At 40.1% G+C, this 22,094-nt stretch overlaps 1 protein-coding gene across 4 annotated transcripts in view; it reads left to right on the top strand.

Moving 5' to 3' along the window:
* Zfand3 (zinc finger AN1-type containing 3) overlaps positions 1-22,094 on the top strand; it is a 196,130-nt gene that overhangs the window by 41,771 nt on the left and 132,265 nt on the right. For 3 of the 4 annotated variants that reach the window (XM_052164549.1, XM_052164550.1, XM_052164552.1), the window contains exon 2: positions 18,543-18,583. In XM_052164549.1, coding sequence (XP_052020509.1) covers positions 18,543-18,583 — 41 coding nt within the window. Of the gene's footprint in view, positions 1-1,126; positions 1,212-18,542; positions 18,584-22,094 lie in introns of those variants that run through there. The other variant, XM_052164551.1, reaches the window with a different exon arrangement.

The raw sequence follows: 22,094 nt of genomic DNA on the forward strand, positions 1-22,094 counted from the left end.
TACATTTTACAGCTTTTTCTATGCTAGCATATATGCAATTATATAATTGTAAGTAAAATTAGATAGTTTCAGTTAATATTTTGTGGATTAAATTCATTTTAGTCTTTTCATGTGGTTGTCAGTCTTCTTTTATGGCTATTTATTTTTATTACTAATATTTGAGATGGGTCTCATCTACTTCAGGCTGGCTCCAAACTCAGTTCATAGCTAAGGATGATCTTGAATTTCTGGTTGGGATTACATGTGTTTGGTTTTGTTTAGGTCTAGGGAGCAGAACGCCATCATTGCAATCAGGATCTTCTACCAACAGAGATATGAATTCACCCCTTAGCAGTTCATTGTTTAGTTATATAACATTGAAACAGAAAGGCTGTTGTACATCTTTCTGTACATCTGTGGTGATTTCTTACTATGCTTTTCTTTTTTAAGAGCCTGGGCTTTGGTATCAACCTATGGTGGCCCCGGGTTTGTATAGCTACTTCATCTTTGCTGAGTGATTAGGTCACAGTGTGCAACACACCCGGCTACCATACTTGCACTTCATATTTTGATTTATGTGGTTTGTACCTTGATCTGGAAAACTACCTTTTTACTTTTATTCCTGAGATTGTAAATTACCATTTATAAACTATTGTCTAGGGTAGAGTTGCAGAAGAAATCTCATTTTCAAGAAAGCCTCAGGGGAATGTAATGTTATAAGTGATAGTTGAGCAGACTTGCTTTTATGTTGAAATAAAATGTAAAATTTATAATTCACATAATAGGTAATATTGGATGGTCGCCATTTAGTTTCTTTTTAAATTTATTTAGCTCTGTAAGCAGAATATGATGCTTCTATAGTCTTCCCATTTATGGAAAAGTTACTGGTGTTTTGTCAAGAAGAGGTAATTTGCATACAGCTGTTATGGCGCTTGTCCTAGTCAGATTGCTGCCTCATCTGGACAGTGCTTGTCAAAGGTGGGTTCTGTTCCTGGCAGTGTTTCATGTTCTCCAAGTGTAGCATTCTGAAACTGTTTGTGAAGCAAATTTTTAAAATTTGGTTGCAGGAGAGGATGTAGTAGGAATAGAATAGTTTTCTAGTCATAAATATTACAGGCAAGTCTTGTCAAGCCAGAGCTTCACTTTAGAATAGAACGCGTCCCATGGAAGGAGCTTCAAGAAATGGTTGCTTTTACCAGGCAGAGTCTGGGTATGTAGCAGCCAGTGTTGGGGTGAGTCATAAATTTGATTTATATCCGTTATATACACTTTTAAAGCATACATTTTATTGCAGGATATGCTATGGTGGTCTTTCCTAGAGGTTGAAGTTGAGAACTGGGAACCACTTCACTTTCTGTGATTTATTTTGTTTTCTTTCATTATGGCCAGAGCCTTCTTTACTAAAAGCAGATATTAAATGGTTTCTTACTAGTGACTTACTGGAAAAGTGCTTCCTGAGAAAGTAAAGGAAATGTGATTGGCAAATGGCTGAGACATGAAAGGCTGTTACAAAACCTTTGCTGTTATTTTAATCATTAATGAGGCTGTTTGTCTTTTGAACATAAAGATGAAACAATCAATAACTAACTTCCTGCGTGTTGCAGTTAAGCCTTTTAGAGAAACTCAGCCTTTTGAATGAAAGTAGTGAGGCGGTTGAAGTAGTCAAGTCTGTCTAAAGAGCCAGTTCAGTCTAGCTTTAGGTTTCTGTTGGCCACAAGGATTCCTGGGTGTCTGCTTAGTCCTGGGAGGCCTTTGACAGGATTTAAAGTAAAACTAATTTACCTGCACCTCTGAGTCCATGAGTTAAACCAGCCGACCGGGAGTGCTTATAGCAGTTGAGGGTGACTCTTGATTAGAGTTTTCTAGTTTTCTCTTTATCTGCTTTAAAAAAATACATTTTTTCTAGTTTTCTCTTTATCTGCTTTAAAAAAATACATATTTTTTCAAGTGTATGGGTTCTTGGCCTCCATATATGTCTGTGCAGCAGGTGTGTTTGGTGCCCATAGTGGATCCCCTGGGGCTGAAGTTACAGTTAGTTGTGAAGCATTATATGGGTGCTGGAAATCGAGCCTGTCTTCTCAGGAAGAGCAGCCAGTGCTCTTAACTGGCTGAGCCAGCTCTCCAGATTCAGCACTATGCTTTTGACTTGAGCATTTGCATTTGTAAGTTTGGAGAGTTGTTAATACTTATCAAAGGTAAAGGTGGGATTAATTTGGAATTCAATTTTAAAATAGCTATTAGAAAAAAAGATTGTTAAAGCAACATATGAAGAATAATTATAAGGCATGTTTCCATTTGTTTGGTGATTGAACACAGGACATTGGACAAGAACTTGCCAACCTCCCACCCCCAAATCCAGCTCTACCCAGTAACTATTTTGTTATTAGCTCCTTCTCTGGTACTTTCATGGCTGTTTTTGCAGTATATGTAATCAGGAATAGTTCACATTTTAATTTGTATAAACATGTTCTGAATTGTTATTTACTTTTTTTTGTATGTTGTTTTTTAAGATTTGTTTTTTGTATGTGAGTACACTGTAGCTGTCTTCAGACACACCAGAAGAGGGCATCAGATCTCATTATGGATGGTTGTGAGCCACCATGTGGTTGCTGGGAATTGAACTCAGGACCTCTGGAAGGGCAGTCAGTGCTCTTAACCACTGAGGCATCTCTCCAGCCCTCTTATTTACTTTTGTTACTTTGAAGACAGTTTGGCATGTTTGAATAATTTCAGCTAGAGACAAGTTGGGAAGTTGGCAAAGCATAGCAAACTATATGTGATTCATTAAGAATAAATCTTTGTGGGGCTCCACAAAACAGGTTTGTTTGTATTTTGGCTGTATTTTACTTTTTAAAAAGACATTGTGGCTCAGGTTATTCTGGACCTCACTTTGTAACCCAAACTGGCCTTGAACCTCAAGTGATTTTTCTGCCTCAACTCTGTTCTGAGAGCTGGAATTATAGGCATGAGCCACCGTGCCCAATAAAAGTGTCTGCTTTTGAAAGGTTGCTTTGGTCATCAATATCTAAATTTAGAGGGTTTCTGTATATGAACATTTTATAAAGCTTAGGAAGTTTTCTGTTAGGTGCTGAGGAATAGATCTGGAGCCTTGAGCTTGCTGGGCAAGCACTAAGTCCCAGCAAATCCCCAGCTCTGTGGAAAACTGCTTAGTTTACAAGTTTTGTAAGCAGTAGGTAGAGTGGTATTAGGATTGGCTGTGTAACTGAGAAATGCTGTAATCTGAAACCTATAAATATTTATGCTTTCCTGTTAAGTTCATGGCTGGAAACTAAAGGACTGGAATAGGTGTTGTTGTTGTTGGTTTTTTTTTTCTTTCTTTCTTTGATCATATGATAGTTTGGCTAGCTTTCAGACTAGCAGGAAGGTTTCCAAAGAATAAAACTAATAGTTTATCACCCAGATGCTCCAGATTGTTATATTACCACAGTTTTCCTCTGTCATCCAGGACCTTAAATCTGGTTTCCAAATCTTGGTTTGTTTGCTTTTTTTTTTTTTTTTTGATAGCCTCCCTTCCTGTTTTACTACTCTTTCTTGCTCCCTCAATTTTACCAGAGCCTTTAATGCCTTTAACTAGTAGCCAAAGATGGAATTGCACCCTAGGCCAGGTGTAGTGTGGTTCTTGAGTGGGAAGGATAAAGGAAACTTTATAACTGAGATATTTAAGTCATCTGTTGATTTTTGTTGATTTAAAAAAAAAAAATCTCTGTTCAGAGACCATCATAGGATGAATCATGATTAAACCTAACTAGATAGGCTAGATAAAAGCTTTTTAAAATTTGCAACTCATCAGAGATGTACTTTAAAAATTTGCTTTCCCCGGGCAGTGGTGGTGCATGCCTGTAATCCCAGCACTCTGGGAGGCAGAGGCAGGCAGATTTCTGAGTTCAAGGCCAGCCTGGTCTACAGAGTGAGTTCCAGGACAGCCAGGGCTATTACAGAGAAACCCTGTCTCTAAAAAATCAAAAATTGCTTTCTATACATGATTTGGGGGTCTACACTCTCATCTTGTACATTGCTACAAGCTGTTACCAAACAGTAGCCCCTTTGTGAGGTGTGCTAGTTTTGTTTTGTAGATATTCCCACAGGGCTCTATGAGGAAATTCGAAAATAAAGAAATAGATTAACTTAAAAAAAAAAAAGAAAGGAAAAAGAAAAAGTCAAAACCAACCTATCGGCCCACTTGGAAGGGAGTAAACAGCTACAGGCTACAGTTTTTGCTTTCCTGGAATGCCAGATTTTAGCTCAGAGCAAATTCTTCAGGAGAGCAATAAACCCTTGAAAATTGCTTTATAATGGAAATGCTGACAGACCATTAACTATAGTGGTGCAAATGCACTGCTCTGACACACTCAGGGCTGTCCCAAGTTGCTAAATACAGCATAGTATGTTGGGCAGTGTCCATTCTGTGGAAGCCTCTGTGGGTCTGTGTAGTTTGTCATGGTATGTATGCCACCTAATTATTAATGGGGACACTCAAACAGATCACCTTTGAAATGCAGGAGGAATATCAGTTTAGAAAGGAAGAGAGTCGTTTAAGCTCTGCTGATACGGAGAGCTCATTTTATATTTGCCACATTGGAAAGGGCCCAGGGTAAATTTAACATGATGCATTTAATCACCATTCCAATTACAGTGCTACTGAAGCAGATCAATGTTTTCTTACTACCAATTCATTGGAACTTCTAGGTCATAAAGTATCATTATTAGGCATATTGGAAAGTCTCAGCCCAGTGGAAATGGGGATTCTGGGATTTTCCAATTGCTTTGAAATAATAATAGAGGCTGCCTGGATGTACATTTTCTCCATGTGAAATGAAAACTGGAATTTAAAGGGATTGCTATGACAAAGTAAGAGTCCTATAATGCCCCAGGGAAGGATGAGGCAGTCTTCCTGTCTGAAAGTGAGATAGGGCAGTGGTGAAGAGGTGGGTTCTTCCATAGCAGCCCACTGAGTGGCTGCTGTCCTGGCTAACGAGCGTGGAATGGGTCTCCTCACCAGGTTCACAGAGTTTGAGTCTTAGCCATTTTGCGGTTTTCTTAGGTTTGTTGATTGGAAACTGTTTCCTTCTGGTTTGTCGGGCATCATCCTCCATGTTATGTAGAGTTCATGATGTGTATTTGTGTTTTATACACATGGACAACTACCTGGTCTTGATTCATAGAAACCTGTTCAAATGTAGAGTTGTACAGTGTGACTAATTAATGCAAACACTCAACCATATTTTGGTTTCAGTTAAGTTCTGAAAGGGTACATAATCTGATGTACCTTTTATATTATTGTATATTATTATATTGGATTCCTATGCTTCAGTTGCTAATTGATTGGGGTTTATTCTTTTGTTTTTATTTCTTGAATACCAGTCATAGTTTGCATAGTGTCTTGTGGACCTATAGTTGGTAATTAAAACAACAGACCACTCCTTTCTTAAGATGCTTCTGTGCAATAGATCTTTCCTACTCCCGTTTTTTTTGATGGACTTGGGAATGAGTGGTGCCAGTTATCTTGGATCTTTTGGTTCTCTGAAGTGGTAACGAGAGCAGTAAGTTAGTGTCTTTGAGGAAGGAAGTAATGTTCTATGCCATTTCCTGATGGTGTATTTTCTCTATTTTCTTTTTAGGTAGCTTGTTCATAGAGTTCTGTTTCTATAAAGGTATTCTTAGAAGCGGTTTAATTTATTCCCTTTTTATATTTGAGTTAATCTTGAAAAATACTAGGATTTGAATCCCAGCTCTCCCTCTGATTTCTTCATTGTTTGTGTCCCTGGCCCTGCCCTGCCCACTGCACAGACTGCAGACTACAGACCTTGCAGAACCTCCCTCCTTGTAACAGGAGCAGCTGCACAGGGAACGTTCAGTGTTGTAGCATACCTGGTGTTCTGTGGTTTGGATGAAAGCCGTAGGGTCCCCAGTCAAAGGTGCTCACCACCACGCCTGGCAACCTGAGTTTGATCCCTGGAACCCATTTGGTAGAAGGGATAGCTGACTCTTTGAAGTTATCTTCTGACCTCACCCTTCATATACCATGGCATTCTTCAAAAAAATATGTAAATATTTTTTACAGGAAATTGAAAAAAATAATTAAGTTTAAGTACGCTAAAATTCTTTAAACTTTTAAATTTGTGACATAACAGAGTGTAAAATGTATCCTTTTAACCATTTAAAAACAATGCAGTGTTGTTTTAAGGGCATAGAGTTTTATTTATAAAGAAAGCCCTTCTCCAATGAGTAGCCACTTCCCCTCTTTAGTCCCTCCCTTTATGCCCCAGGACCTCCAATCTGCCTTCTGCTTATATGAATTAGTTGTGTGAATCAGTTACAAGAGGTGAAATTTTACTGTTTGTTTGCGTTGCTGGGATTGCTGTTAGGCCAAGTGCTCTGTTATCAAACTATTAACCAGCTCATGATTTTATTTCGCTTAATGTTTAAGGTTTCTTATGTTATATGTTTCATTGCTCTATTACTTAATTTTTGTGTGTGTCTTAAATAATACTCATATGGCTATAGATTTAAAGCTTATTTTCTGAGTGTTTTGCCTGCATGTATGTCTGCACCACATGGGTGCCTGGTGCCCACAGAGGTTTAAAAGGGGCTTCAGATCCCCTGGAACTGGAACTATAGTGGATTGTGTGCTGCCATGTAATATAAATGCCAGGTATTGAACCTGGGCCCTCTGGATCCAATGGTCTTACCCTGAGAGTCATTTCTCCAGGTTTTGTATGGTTATTGATCTGTTTGTGTGTTTCTCAGTGGTTGGGCAGTTTGGTTCCTTTGCTGTCTGGCTGTGTCAGTAGGGCTGCCGCTCCCCTGCACATACCATGTGCATTCATTCATGTGAACTCGTGCTGCCAGTTCCCTTCATTAGACACAGGAGCACAGATGCTGGCTTTGTGGTGACCCCCCACCATATTTCTCACAGTAGCCGCACCATTGAGTCCACTAACAGTGTACAGGGCTTTCAGTGCATCTCCTCACCCGGCCAGCACTTTGGAGTGTCAGCTTTTTACTTTTTACTATGGGTGTGAAGTTTGTTTCATTGTTCCTTGGGTTTATATTTTGCTTCTGGTTTGCTAATGACACCTGGCATCTCCACCCACCCCCAACCCCTTCTGAGACAAGGTTTCCCTGTGTAGCCTTAGCTGCTCTGGAATTCACACTCTAGACCAGGCTGGTCAGGAACTCAGAGATCTGCCTCTGCGTCTCAAGTGCTGGCATCAAAAGTGTGCGCTGCTGCTGTGGCTGCATGCTGCCATCACCGTGGCCCAGCAACATTGGCATCTCTTATGTGATCTTTGCCTTTTGGCTGTGTACATGCCTTCTTTTGGAGAAATGTTTGTCAGTGTCCTTTGTCTAGTATTTATTTGGGTTGTTCATCTTTTTATCTTTTAATAATGAAAATTAGATGTACTTTGAAGGCCTATTTTGAAATATAAAATTAGATTTTTAAATGTGGAAGGGATTGTGGTTTGTTTTTCAAATGAAATTATATTGAAATTTTCATTTTTACCTATTTTCATAGATGTGTAACTCACCTTAGTTTTATAGGTTAGCCCCCTGCCTTGTCTTTTTAGTCAGTCCAGCAGATAATTAATTGAATGCACTCACTTTTCAGGTCATGGTGTTTCTCTCTTCAGACCATAGATTTGTTCCATTTCCAGTTTAACAGCTTTATTGAATGTAAAATACATGCCATAAAAGCTACTTGTTGTTGCTGTACAGTTGAGTGAATTTTGCTAATTTATAAAGTTCCATGCCCACGATTTTAGTAAATTTTCAGGACATTTCCTTTACTCTGGAAAATTCCTTCAGGCCTGTTGACTTTACAATTCCTTTGTCTCTCCTGCCCACACCCCATGATTTATTGTGTTGATTGCCTTTAAGGAACATTCCACACAGTGCTTCTTCATTCTTTGGATAATGTGACATAATCTGTGTCCTCTTACCAGTTGATGGACAGGCTGTTGTATGTGAATTTATGGGCTTTTTTATTTTGTACTTTTTTGGAAGGACCACAGAGATAAGTTTGTATAAGGAATGTCTGTGGCCTTTGTTCTTTGATGGCCCACTGATTAACATTTATCATCCACACTTGTCTATTAAAGTAAATTTACCTCTTTATAGCTCTCTAGATACATTTCCACTGGTGTGAATATCCTAAGCACTAGGTCACATAACCCCTGTCTTGTCGTCACACTTAGGAATTGGGCAGTGATTTCACAGTGCTGACTGTTGGATAGTCTGTATTGAGATTGCCCAGGTGTCCTGCAGGGAAGTCCTTTCATAGCTCAGGCCTCCCCTCTCCGCAGGTCAGGATCCTAGAGCTACCTGGTGACTTTACACTTGGTACTAACACCCCAGTTCTTCCCTTGTAGCTAGTGCATTCCTTGCCTCTGTTTTTCTCTGCAGTGAGGCTGGCTAGTTAGTGTTCACTCTGGACCTGGCTCCCTTGCTATGTCTGGATCTCTTCAGTTTCTTTTTTCTTTTCTTGTAAGACACTTAGTATTAAGGTGAGGTTACATAGTATTTAAAGCTGTGCATACATACTATTTAAACTAGTTCATTTAAAGCCATGCTTAATTTTATTCACTGTAGCAAAGAGCTAGGATCCACCTAGATGTCCGTCAACAGATGAATGGATGATGAACATTTGAGGTGTGTGTGCATATTTGTGTGCTTGTGTGCGCACTTAATGAAATACTGTTGAGCTCTAAAGAAAAGTGCAGCCAGAGTTTGCATGAAAATGGACTAGAATATATAATAATAAGCAAGGTCACACAATCTCAGAAAAAGAACTGATTGTTTTCCTTATTTGGAACCTAGTCAGTATATATGTAAGCAGTATACATGTGGGTATAATATAACACGTTGAAAAGAAAGCAAGAATTATCCTTAAATATTAGGTGATGAGGAGGGACTGAATGCAGGTAATGAATGTGATCATGAGTAAGGATATAATGTCAGTTATTCTAATTTTTGACTGTCCTGGTTTTTTTTGTTCTTGATTGTGGATAGATGCATATACATTCAATAGTAAAAGTGGAAAATCCAGTGAGAAAATTCACAGCTTCAACATGTCTATTCTGTCTTAAAGTTTATTGAGATGTGTAGACTTTGGGTCTGGTTAATTTTGTTGTGTGATTCTCAAGCTTTTAATAATAAACTTAATTAAAAAAATTAGTGGTTGAATGAACAAAGTGAAAGTATGACATAAAAATAATGTATTTAAAAATTATTTTAGTACATTTGTACATTACTGCCTTTGTATTTTGAATGAGAGTGAATATAATGCCAGGTCATTTCCTTATTTGTGTAGCAGAGTTTGAGCAAATAAAAGTGTTGAGGGCTGCATTGTGAAGGTATAAATTTTAGTTTGTATTTGTTTGGTATGTGATGTATATGATAAAACTTCTGACCATATGGTGTCTTATTTCAGTAATGTCTTATCTAATTGTGTCCATTGCTTAAAATAGTTTTGTACTGTGGCAGTATAGAATACCTTAAAAAAGCTGCCTGTACCAGTGAGGTGGCTCAGCTGAAAGGCACAGCAACCTGACTGACAGCTAGAACCCTGGGGAGCAGCCACTCCCGCAGGTTGTCTTCACTGCTAAATAAATAAATGTGACTTCAGGACACCTTCCTAAAGTGTATACTTGAAAAACTGAATTCCTTTCCTTAGACTTCCTGATAAATATGCTGCACGAACGCAGTTGTGTGTGAAGCAACTTTGAAACTTGTGGCCAAAGCCATGAGTTAGGGAAACACCAGAAAATTAACTGCTGGACATTTCACAGAGCAGTTGAGAGCCCAGGCAGAAATTATAGAAATGTGTAGATATTTGGAATAGAAAATCAGCTGACAAAGGCTGTGTTTCAGAGGAAGATAGGTGGGGTGGGAATGTGGCTGGTTGCTAGGGACTCTAGCATTTTGGGAGAGGAAACATTTCTTTCTAGATTATGTAATCTTGAGGACTTTGGGAATAAAAATTAGAGAAGGAATTCTCTGCACCATAAGAAGGTTCAGAGAAAAAGGTCTTGGAGAAAAAGAGGCTAGGAGAAAGGGAAGATGGTTAGACAAGTAGCCCTTCCCCTTTGCCTCCTCTCTGGAATGAGAGGTCATGTTAGAGCACAGACGTGGCAGGGCTATAATTCTGAAAGCAAGACTGTCAGCCACAGATTCCCTCTCTGGTGACTCCTCGGCTTGCTGCTCTGTCACCTGCATTCAGAGAGGAGTTACTGTGCCACCATATATGAAAGTGTGCAAGGGAATTGCTTCAGAGGTTGCTTTTGAGTACAGTATCACATTCAACAGAATGAGAGAGAAATCCATAGAACCTACTCTGAAAATCCAACTTTCTTGACAGTAACTAATTTCTTACTTAATGACCAATTAATGACAAACCAAATTGGTTCCCTGTTTTGGTTTGTGGTTTCATTTTGCCTGTCTCTCTGCATCTCTGAATCTGCACTGCACAGTGCTGATGAACTGTGCATAGAATCCTGGAATGTTACACCTAAGTCTGTAAAGGGGGAATGTGTTATGTCAATGATGTTTGTAATTACTATGGAGTTACTTACTTTGCCCTTGTGGTTGGCGTGCGCCAGTATAGGAAAGGCATGACAGAAGTCTCTCTTTCTAATTCATGATGAGACTGATAGGTAATTGAAAAAATGCGTTAACACATGGAATCCCAAGTGTAACTTGGCTGCCTTAGGATAAATGTGAGTGGATGTGATCTTTGTGTCTTTCAGTGAAGCCTCAGACCTTTCTTGGACCTGTCTGTCACCCGACTTTAGAGCCACATACTTACTTTTACACAGGACATGTACATACCTCATCACTTATGTGTGTAGTTAGCCTGTGTAGTTAGCATAGAGGGAACATGGGCTTCAACACACAGCAAAACCTTAACTATCCCTTTTACTTGCAATTAAACCTCCACAAACACTCATCCTGGAGCACAAACGCTGGAGCACTCTCCCCTTTAAATGAGGATATAGTAATAAGGGTCACTAACTGTGGATGCCTTAAACACATTCTAGGTAGCAGGAGTGAGGAGATGGATTTCTATTAGCCTGCTACTTAATTTTATTTTAATGTTCTTGCTGGCCATTTAAAAATTTTTATTTATTTATTTGAGACAAGGCTATGTAGACCTGGTTGGCCTCTGAGATAGAGATCCTTCTGCGTCTGCTTTTGAAGCACTGGGATTAGAGGTATGTGCCTCCAGGTCTGCCACCAGGTTGAGGCATTTCCTCTCATCCTTTCTCCAGTTTTCTGTCAGACTTCTTTTGCTCTTTAAACGTTTAGAATGTCAGCTTCATAGTAGATGGGGTTAGAAAACGTTTCTACCCATTTCATTGGTTGCTCTGTTACTCTTGATCATTTGCTTGACTGTGCATAATTTTTCTAGAATTTTAATGATTTATCCCGTAGTCATCTCTCTATGCTTAATTTGAATTAGTTTTTTAAAATGAGCAGGGTTAGCATTGCTGCGTTTTAGAACTAATCCCTCATGTTAGCAAATGTGTCATTTCCTTTGCGATGTTCCTTTAAAAGAAAACTTTGCAACCATCATCTAAGTGATTTGGAATGAAGAGCATCAGCTTCAGCACCCAGCAGCTGTTGAGAGACTCCTGTCACTCCCAGCTAGCATGCATGTATTTTAACTGGCTTTTTTCTTATTTGCCTGAGTGAGCTGGACTGGTGAGTTAGTAGAGCTATCTCCTGCTTCCTGTCTGTTGTAGTAGGAGTTCAGCCTGATAGTAACTGAGTGCAGTTTTAGGTGGCAGGCAGTTTGGTAGCAAGCTTATTATTATTATTATTATTTAGTCTTTAGTCATCTAACCTCATGTCTGAGGTAACTGAAATTATATTTAGAGTGAGCCCATTCCACCGTGCCTTCTCTCCTTCCATCTCCCGTCTTCTTCCTCCTCTCTCTGTTTTCATCTCGGGGTGTTAAAGGATTGAACCTGGAGCTGTGATTAGTCAGTGCCTGCCCTGCCTTGTAACAAAGAAACCCCAGCAAGTAGTTGCATTGGTTCCTGGCAGCACTTTTGAGGCTGAGACAAGAGGAATGCCACAAATTTGAGGTCAGCTTGCACTATACAGTAAGTTTTGTCTCAAGAAATCAAGCTGGAACTGAACCAGATCAAACAGAAACAAAGCCAGAAATAAATCTCTTTGTAGAATCTAGATATTTTTGGTTTTAGACCCATTTCTAGCCTAAAAAAGTTACTACCAGAGTACTGGAAGAGCTTGGCATGTTAATTTTTCACCTTTTCTAGGGTTGCCTTTTATTGGTGACCGTGAAGAACAGCTGCTGAGGAGATGCATAGGGGGACAGATTACTTATCACTATATTTACACTTAACATTTTTGGGTAGGGCTTAGCATTGTCGTGTGTGTGCATTTTGGTCTTCATAAAAACATAAATTAGAGATTTCTAGAATTTAGGCTAATTAGAAAATGTTATTTTAATTTCTCAGCAATTAATTATCTTGTTTATTTTGTTTTGATTTTTGGAGACAGGATTTCTCCATGTAGCCCAGGCTACCCTGGAACTCTCTATAGACCAGGCTGTCCTTGAACTCAGAGATCTACCTGCTTCTGCCTTCTGGGTGCTGGGGTTAAAGGTGTGTGCCACCACCGCTGGGCCTTAGAAGTCTTTTTTTCAGTGTTAGTGTTTCAATCCTGCTATGACTACCACAGTTGACTGGGATGTATAATCATTGAGGCTAAAGGAAAAACAAAAAGACAAAGCTACACCAGACAAACTGTGAGGATGTCATCGAATTGACACTTCACTGCAGTAATGCCTGGCTGCTTGTTTGCACAGTGTGGCAATACTTAACCAGGAAGGTTCCTTTGGGGGCTGCAGGAGCTGCTCTCCTAGTTATCATTTCTGTAGCGTTCCTAGATACCATCTTAAAGTTGCCGCTGCTTTGCTGACAACTCTCCATGTTCTATCCTAAGAACCAGAGTGCTTTCCTCTTGTCCGCACCATAGGAACTACCAGTTTCAGCAAACTGTCCCTCCTTACTTGATAGTTTTGTTGCTGTTGCTCGTTTTGATTTCTAAAATCACTGTCTCTTAGCACCACCATGGTGCCATTTCCTGCTTCACGATAGACAGTTTCTCCTGTACTTGCTTCCATACCCTGTTCTCCCACCTTGGTGTTCATGGTCTCCACATTGGCCTCCAGTCCTGTGTTAACCAGGACTACAGCTGTAGGTGTCACCACCTCCTTCTCTTTAACTGCCTCTGGCCCATCACCTCCACGACAGTCTCCCTGTTATCATAGCTTCTACCATGGTCGAACTTCCTTAACCTCTAAATTTCTCTCATAACTCAGAACGTTGCCATATCCACTCCTATGAGCTCTTTGTGATGCAGTGACTGCACATCTTGTTGAGAAGGGCCCTTTCATTCCACAGTCAGGCCTGGTAACAAATAGTGTGACATTTCTAAGTTGTGCATGGTGGTGCATGCCTTTGATCCCAGCACTTGGGAGGCAGAGACAGGAGGATCTCTTGAGTTTGAGGCCAGCCTGGTCTACAGAGGGAGTTCCAGGAAACCCAGGGCTACACAGAAAATCCTGTTTTGAATAAACAACTACAAAAATAGTGTAATACTTGTAAATGAAACCTTTTCAGCTGAGTGGTGATCATCAGAAATTGTGAAAGGCGGACCCTTTCTTTTTCTTTCTCTTTTCAGTTTGCTTTCCAGTCTTGTCATACTTTTCAAAGTAGTCTCAAATTTCTTTCTCTGTCTTCTTTTAATACTACCAATGAAAGTCTTTAGGCAGCCACCAAGTGTCACAGAATCTTCTCTAGAAACAGTGCTCTTTGGTTCCGCTGCACCTTGTCAGCTTGGTGTGGTTGAGTGTAGACTGTGTGTCCACCTACAAGCTAACGACCAGAGCTGCTTGACGGTTTCCATTAGGGTGTGTGTACCTGCGCGTGATGTGCCGAGGCTGAGGTCAGGAGTGGATAAGGTCATGCGAATGTCGGCACTGGATGACTTCTACTGTTCTCCGCCTTATTTATTTATTTATTTATTTATTTAGGATTTATTTTTACACGCATGAATGTTTTGCCTGTATCTGTACCTTGTATGTGTTTGGTGCCTGTGGTCAGAGGAGGGTGTTGGATACCTAGAACTGGGTTCTGGGAACTGGACTCGGGTTCTCTACATGAGCTACGATTCTCCATGTCTTTCCCTTCACCTTTGAGCCCAGGTCTCCTAGTGAACTTGGAACTCTTGCTGTAGCTAGAGCTTCTGGGATCTGCCTCCCCTCCAGCCTCCATGCTGGAGTCAGGAATGTGTGAGATGTGTACCATCAGCCCTTTTTCTATGGATGCTCTTCTCTTAAACCTATGTCCCCAGAAACCACAGAAAGGCTGGGCGGGCAGCTTGTCTGAAAGCCTAGCTCTCAGAAGGCAGAGCTACAGAAATCCTGAGGCAAGAGCAGCTAGACTTACTGCGTCATCAAGCACCAGATTGAATGCTGTCAGTACTGAACTGAGAACCAGAGAGCAGGTTTTTACCGTACTCAGTAAAATACAGGCAGAGCGATGGAGGACATCATCAGCCTCTGGCATCTGCATGCACACACATGCACATAGACCCACCCACATGGACATATGCACACACAGTGCACCTGGATGCACATTTAAACACACATAATGCACATGCACAGAACCCCTACTCCCATTTATACATCATGAATATAACAAACACCACCATTCCTATTCTCTAATTTCAAAGTTCACATGACCAGTAATCAACTTCTTCACCTGCCTGGGTTCCTTTGAATCCTGACACTTCCCCCACGCTGGTATTGGTGGACGTGATGGTTGGTTGGAATTGGGCTGGGGCTTGGAAGAACGGGAGAGCAGTTTTACCTTCATGTTGAGATTTTTTTCCCCATTGTTGAAAAATTAATGTCCAAAAAATTAATCTCAAAAATCCATTTCAGATTAATATCACTAAAATTGTATTTGTTTTTTAATTAGAGGAAAACACATCATTAAAAAGTAATCATTTTTCCATAACGCAAAGATTTAACAATAAGAATACTCAGTATTGGTGAGAATATATTGAAAGAATTATGTAACCCTTATCAAAAAAGTAACTTTACAGTACATACCAAATTCATACTTTTTCTCTAGGAGACAATTTTAAAGAAAAATCAATCAGACACAGATTCGTTATCAGAGATTTATGTCCAAAAATGTCCACTGTGACAGTATTTATAATAGAAAAATAGCTGGGAAAAATAATGCATGCAATAATAGTGCAACTAAATCTAGTGTGCAAACACAGTAGATTGGGAGTATATAATGTTGCTAGCCTAGGACAGCATTACAGACCCACAAGAGAAGTGAGTCAGAAATAGTAAGTATACGTGGAAAATGAAGTATTTGTTATATTTGAAAGTGTGGACCCATGGTATGAGCCTATCACATGACTTAGTGTTAAATGCACTAGATTCTGAGTTATACCTGTCTACCCGCCAAAAAGAGGCAAGTTTACTCCATGTTAGCGGAATGACATAAGGTAGAATTATTAACTGTATTTAGTTTTTATTTATATATTTTCCCTCTTCATCAGTTTGTATAAAGAACTATACATTTGTAAAACAAGTAAAAAACAATTTTATCAAAACAGTAACAGTGTTAATTAACTTGGCTTTAAGCCTCTGTCCTGTTACAAATTTACTCCTGTAAATTGTTTTTTGACCTCCACACTCATGCCATGGCCTGTATGAAATAAAATAGAAAACAAACAGAGTGACCAAGAGGATTGCTACTCTTACGGTAATTAGCTTCCTAATGGTAAAAGATCAGCAACAAGCCAGATGAGGCAACATTAAGGCTGTAATTAAAAAATTTGGGAAGTTAGAAGTATGATCAAGACTTTCAAGGTCATCTTCAGTTACATAGCAAGTTTGAGGCCAGCCTGGGCTTCATGCTCCCCTGTCTCAAAACAAACAAACAAACAAACAAACAAACAAACAAACAAAGGCAAAAAGACAGGTGCTGAGATATACTTTGATATGTTGTGAGAGAAAAGAAATGAAACTGAAGTAGCTATTGCAAAACTACTGAGAGATCTGAACTAGATAGGACCAGAGTGACTGACCGCTTCACAGTGACTTGTGACACAGGGAACAGCATGGGAAAGGCACATTCTGGGACCAGTAGAAAGGCCAGTATAGTTCTAGTATGGTGAGTGGAGGTGAAAATAGCAAGAGAGGAGGTAGGCGGAGCCAGACCACAAGGACAGCAGGCTGTCAAAACAAGCTTATACTAATGGCAGATGGTTGGGTGACATTAAGAAAATTATCATAACCTACTTATTGTAAAAAGATGGCCTCAGTTGCTGGCTGGAAAATCATTGTAAGGAGACAGTAGGCAATGACAAGTCACTTAGAGTGGCAAGAATTAGTGGTGTCCAGAGGGGTCGAGGGACAGAGCTTTGAAACAAGTACAGTTGCAAGTGGAGCTGGTGGTCTTAAGTATCCAGGAAGCATCAGGAGAGAGGGCAGTTAAAGCGCCACCTGAGATTTGGATCTGAGACTGGGAAGAAGTGTTGCTATTTATAAAGGTGGCCAAGAGGGTCAGCCAACTCTGGGTTAGCTCTCTCTGGGTTAGCGAGAGATCTGATTTGGCCCATTGAATAAACTATCTGAAGAGAGATCAGGGAGACTGAGTGAACTGGGCTGATTTTTCCACCTCACCCAGTTTCTTTCCTCATCAGTTTTGTCAAACAAGATTTTAAAACTGCTGTACATGGAGCTGTGTTGCCACCAGCTCTCTGCAGGCTTCCCGTGACTCCATAGACCTGGGGGAGCTGGCTCTTTAGATACTGCATGAAGAAGAGATAACAAACACCAGGCAGGGACTTGCTTCTCTGGGAGAAGTTAGGGCTAACAGAAGGCTGCCTCGGTCTCAGTTAGCAGGCTTGACTGGCAGTCTAAGCTTGTGTAGGTGGAGGCCAGAGTTTACTGTACTTTATCAGAGAGCAGCAGACTTGACCTTCATAGTCCACATCTCTAGTTGTGAGATCATTCTTTTGAACTGTCAATGTGCTATCAAGGAGTTAGATGAGAATCATTTATTTAGTTTTGTAATCTTTGACATAGATATTAAGAAATACTTCCTGTGGGAGATCCCCCGCCCCGTCCCCTCATTTTAAGTTGTGGTTGTTTTTGTGATAGGACAAAATCTTGCTATGTAGCACATTGACATCAAAATTGTGATCCCCCTATATCAGCCTCCTTTTCCCAAGTGGTGAGATGATTGTGTGTGTCACCACACTCAGATCCGAGGCCTAAATTACACAATTTAATAAAAAGGACTGAAGAAAATTGTTTTGTCCTATTTGTTGGGGCAAATTTTGTCAAAGGCTTAGATGTTGGGAGGAAAGTTGCCGAGAATGAAGCTGCAAATAGGCCAGCTTGCCCTGTGGAGAGCGTTCTTGGAGATCTTTGGGGGGAGCTCTAAGGATAAGCTGGCTTGGAGCGTGGTGAGTTGAGAGGCAGAGTCACATCTGGCTGATATGTGGGTCTTTAGCCCCTGGCTGACTTGTGGTGCCAGGGACTGGCTGGGAAGGAGGAGGATGGCTTTAGAGTTTGCTCAGATGGGTCAGATAAGGAATCACCTGCAGTTGTCTAGGTGTGGATCTTAGGAAAGCTGTTCACAGGTCAAATGGGAATGAGAGTGTATGCTGGGCTAGTTAAGACCCCCTCAGTTTAAGAATACCTTGGAGGAGATGGGGCAGCATTTCCTTAATAGTCATACTTGTAGTCCTGTTGTTGAGGGTTTCCTCGTTATAAAGACACAAAATGTGAATTTTTTAAAAAGTGAAGTAAGGAATATGGTAATGCTCATGTTGGGCAGCCTGGAATGATTATTAAGAATGTATGTTAAATGCCCATTCAAGTCAGTGAATTACAGCTGTTATTAACAGATGAAAGTAATGAAAAAATAATTTGATTGAGCTCAGCTGAAGGAAGGATGTTAAATCACAAGGTCATAATATGACCAGCATGCGAGATACAGCTAGAATGAGAGGGAGGAGCAGGAGGAGGAGGAGGAGGAGGAGGAGGAGGAGGAGCAGGAACAGGAGGAGGAGGAGATAAAGGCTGTAGGAGCTGGGGCAAGCATAAAGCCCGTGTTCAGGCATTTCTGTTGTTCACAGAGTGACTGTGTGCCTCCTGGGCCACTACAGCACTCCTAAACTTACTGTTCCCCAGCTGTTAACTGCAGCAAATAAAACAAGACATTGGCTCATGCAAAGGTAAAACATAAAAACCCATGCAACTTACTTTAGTTTTGTTTGCTTTTGTTTTGTTGGGGGTTGGGATAGACAGACAGCTGGCCAGACTTGTTCTTAGCTTATTGGATCAGTTGTCTGGCCAGCAAATTCTTTGCTTGCATTTAATTTTTTGTTTTGATTAGAATGATACAGAATTTTTAGCTCTTCTTTCTTTCTTTTCTTTCTTTTCTTTTTTTTTCTTTTTTTCTTTTTTTTTGCCCCAGGTCCAGCAAGACTATGAATCTCTGTTCCAAATGCTTTGCTGGTAAGTGCAGAAAAGGGTTTGGGTGTTTTCTGTTTGCCCCCCCCCCCAACAATTTATTTATTTTTTTCTTTTTGGTTATTTTAAGATTAAATTATTTGGCTCTCCTTTGGATTTTGCATGGGGCTTTGTGAAAGCAGATTCTCTTCACTGGGCGCTTCATATATTTGCTTAAGATTTCTAAACTTGTCTCTCTGAGGGAAATGGAATTTCCTTTGTACTTGCATCAAATTCAATTTGTTAAGCTCTTGGGGTAGAGGAATTATAAAAAAATGTCTGGTTTAGTAGGGTCGTGTATATTAATCTCTGATCTTGATTTAAATGATTAATGGTAAATGTTGCTTTACCAATGAGAATGCCACAGGAAGACTGTTTTCATGTTGGAGTCAGGAAGCGGGTCATGCTGAGTTAGTCCCTTCTAATCAGACCCTTCCTTGAACCATCTGGGGTAAGTCACTTCATCTTTTTGGACTTTAGAGCCATCGTTTGTAAACACAGGGCTGGACATGGTGCTTGCCCAGAACTCTCACCGTCCCGCACACCAATTGACTCCTTGAATTATGACTCCTTCCGGGACTTAAAATCCTTAATTAATTAATTAATTTAATTAATTTAATTAAAAGGAAGTTTATAGCCAGTGATCTTCTGTACCTCAGTTCACCTTACTGATTAGATATGTTTAGTTTCTCTTTTTAATTTATCAAAGGTAAGCAAAGCTGGATGTTATGTAGAGTGTTGCAGACCGATTTTAGTGATGCACTGCTGGAATAGACAGTACGTATAACAGACACTGAACTCAAGTACAGACTGCACAGTGCTGGGACCTTTACAGGACAAGATCAAGAGTGGGGGGGACAGTTGACAAAGCAAAGGTTTTGTAGAGATGCAGAAATAAAGTAGAGTATAAGCTAAACATTAACAAAAGCTAAACATTTGTAAAGCTAAACATTAACAAAACTAAAATATGCTGATACGCCAACTCTGTGTGAGCTGCTGATGAACAAAGTTAGGGTTCTGGCTTTCCTGCAGAGTCTGGGAATAGACTTGGAAATTACACTACAAAGCATGGTTTCCAGGTTATTAAGAAAGACTTCTTGAATGTTGTGAGAGGAGATACTCATATATATCAAAGGGACATAGAAAACTTCACACTTCTCAGTTCATTTTAGTAATTGCTCTGAGAGTGATTAGGATGTGCCTTTGAGTGTTGACTCGGAACAGTGCATGCTTTTTTTTTTTTGGTAGCTGTTAGATTTGATGAGGCAAAGTCAAGGGTGGGGGATTGTGTATGGGTAATTCTAAGGATGCAAACTTTTTACTTAGAAGGCTGTGTCTAAGTCTTTTTATATTGGGGTGTGTCTATTACAGTCAGGAAGGAGGCTCAGAGGAGTCCAATCAAAGAGATTTTCTGTTGTTAATTTCTGTCTTGTATTCTTTATGCTATTTGGACAAAGAGAGAATCATCCTGCACATTTTAAAACTTGATATTTGCACCTAAACTAGAGGATAGGTAGAAATTGTGTGTGCACATATTGTAGGGGTAGGAAAACTGTGAGTTTGCATCTATCCAAAGTTAACAATTTGTCAAATACTTGAGGTTTATTAAAGAAATGCATAATTGTTAAATTTGAGCTTTGTCCGATTTTAAACTCATCATGATCTGTGGAGTGCTGAATTGTTTTGATAGGTGTAATTACACAGGTAAAGAAATATTTCTCATGAGTGAGAACTTGAGTAGGACTGATGAATATAGCAGTCACCATAGATTGTAGCTGTGTCCTCAGAGTGATCTTATTAGTGATCTTCCCTTGGGAAGGCCAGATACCTTTGAATAAGGTGGATCACATAAAATACTTAGGAAGAACGTCCTCAAATTACTGGATGAATATAATATTTAAAAAAGTTATCAACAGTCAGTTGTGGACTTCATGTTTAAGTTTGTTACAGTTTTACTTTGGTTATAGTTTTTTGTTGCTGCTCTTTTATGTCCATGCTCTTTGTGTAAGTTTCCTTTAAAAACTCTTAGGAGAGCAGGGGTATAGCTCAGCTGATAGAACCTTTTTACTGTGCATGAAGCACTGGGTTCAACCCCCAGTAAACCAGATAAACTGGACGTGGTGGTGCTTACTAGCACTTGGGATGTGGAGGTAGAAGACTCAGAAGTTCAAAGTCATCCTTGACTGCCTACTAAATTTGAGTGCATGAAACTCTCCTTAAAAACAAACCCAAAAGATTATTTTCAAGTTTTAAAGCCTCCCCCTCCCCCTCCCCCTCTCCCCCTCCCCTCCTCTCCTCTTCTTTCTCTTCTTCCTCCCTCCTCCTCCCTCCCCCTCCCCTCCTCTTCTTTCTCTTCTTCCTCCCTCCTCCTCCCTCCCCCTCCCCTCCCCCTTCTCTTCTTCCTCCTCTTCCTGCTTCTCCTCCTCCTTCCTCTTCCTCTTTCTCCTCTTCTTCCTTCTGTTGTCACAGCAAGCATATGGGATGAGTGGATTCTGCCTATGCATGCAGCAGTGATATTCTTTAAAAAGTAAAATATCATTAACTTTAAAAAATACATTTATTTATTGTTTGGTTATGAAGATAGAAGATCATAGCAAATATATTATTGAGGTGAGATTGTATAAACCAACATGAGGACTGCTTTGGCCATAGCTACTCTTAATTTATATGCTCATTAAAAGTCAGGCAGAGTGAAATGCCTTTAATCCCAACATTCAGAAGGCAGAGGCAGGCAGATATCTATGAGCTAGCCAGTCTGGACTGGAGAGCAAGTTTCTGGACAGCCAGAGCCACATAGAGAAACCTTGTCTCAAGCTGAACAAAGTGGGCAAGCTATGCGCTTGGAAAGATAGAGCCCGTCTTTTAGTAAGAGTGGCTCTTACTAAGGTAACAGTTTTAAAGATAGCAGAACCTTTCTTTTAAAAATGTATTTAAAATAAAAGAAAAGCAAGTCTGTAGGGCTGGAGAGATTGCTTGAGGTTACGAGCACCAACTGTTTTTGGAAAGGACCTGCATTTGATCGCAGCACTACCCAGTGGCTCGTAACTATAACTGTAGTTTCTGGCGATTTGGTGTCCTCTTCTGGTCTCCATGTGGACATGCAAGTGTACACACACACACACACACACACACACACACACACACACACAGGCAAAATGCCTACACACATTTTTAAAAAAAGAAGCAAGATTTTTTTTTTTAAAATAGAAAATTAAGAGAAGTGAGAAGACAAAAATTTGCAGTCTTGTTGAAATTGTAACTTGGGTAAGTAAGGAAAGCTGGATGCTGGTGCAGGAGCTTTGCTGTCTCCTAAAGGTAAATGCACGTTCCCCAGTGTCCAGTGTCAACTTTGGATTTCTTTCCTTTGTGTGCTGCCCTCCTCTCTTGTGTCTTCTCTCTCCTTTGTTCTTGTTTTCTTTTCTGACAGGTTCTTGATGAATAGCTCAGGGTGACCTTGAACTTACTCCACAGCCAGGACTGGCATGAAGCTTGGGATCCCTCTGCCTTCACAGGATGA

This window comes from Apodemus sylvaticus, chromosome 19, assembly GCF_947179515.1.
Source record: "Apodemus sylvaticus chromosome 19, mApoSyl1.1, whole genome shotgun sequence".
NCBI classification, from domain to species: Eukaryota; Metazoa; Chordata; class Mammalia; order Rodentia; family Muridae; genus Apodemus; species Apodemus sylvaticus.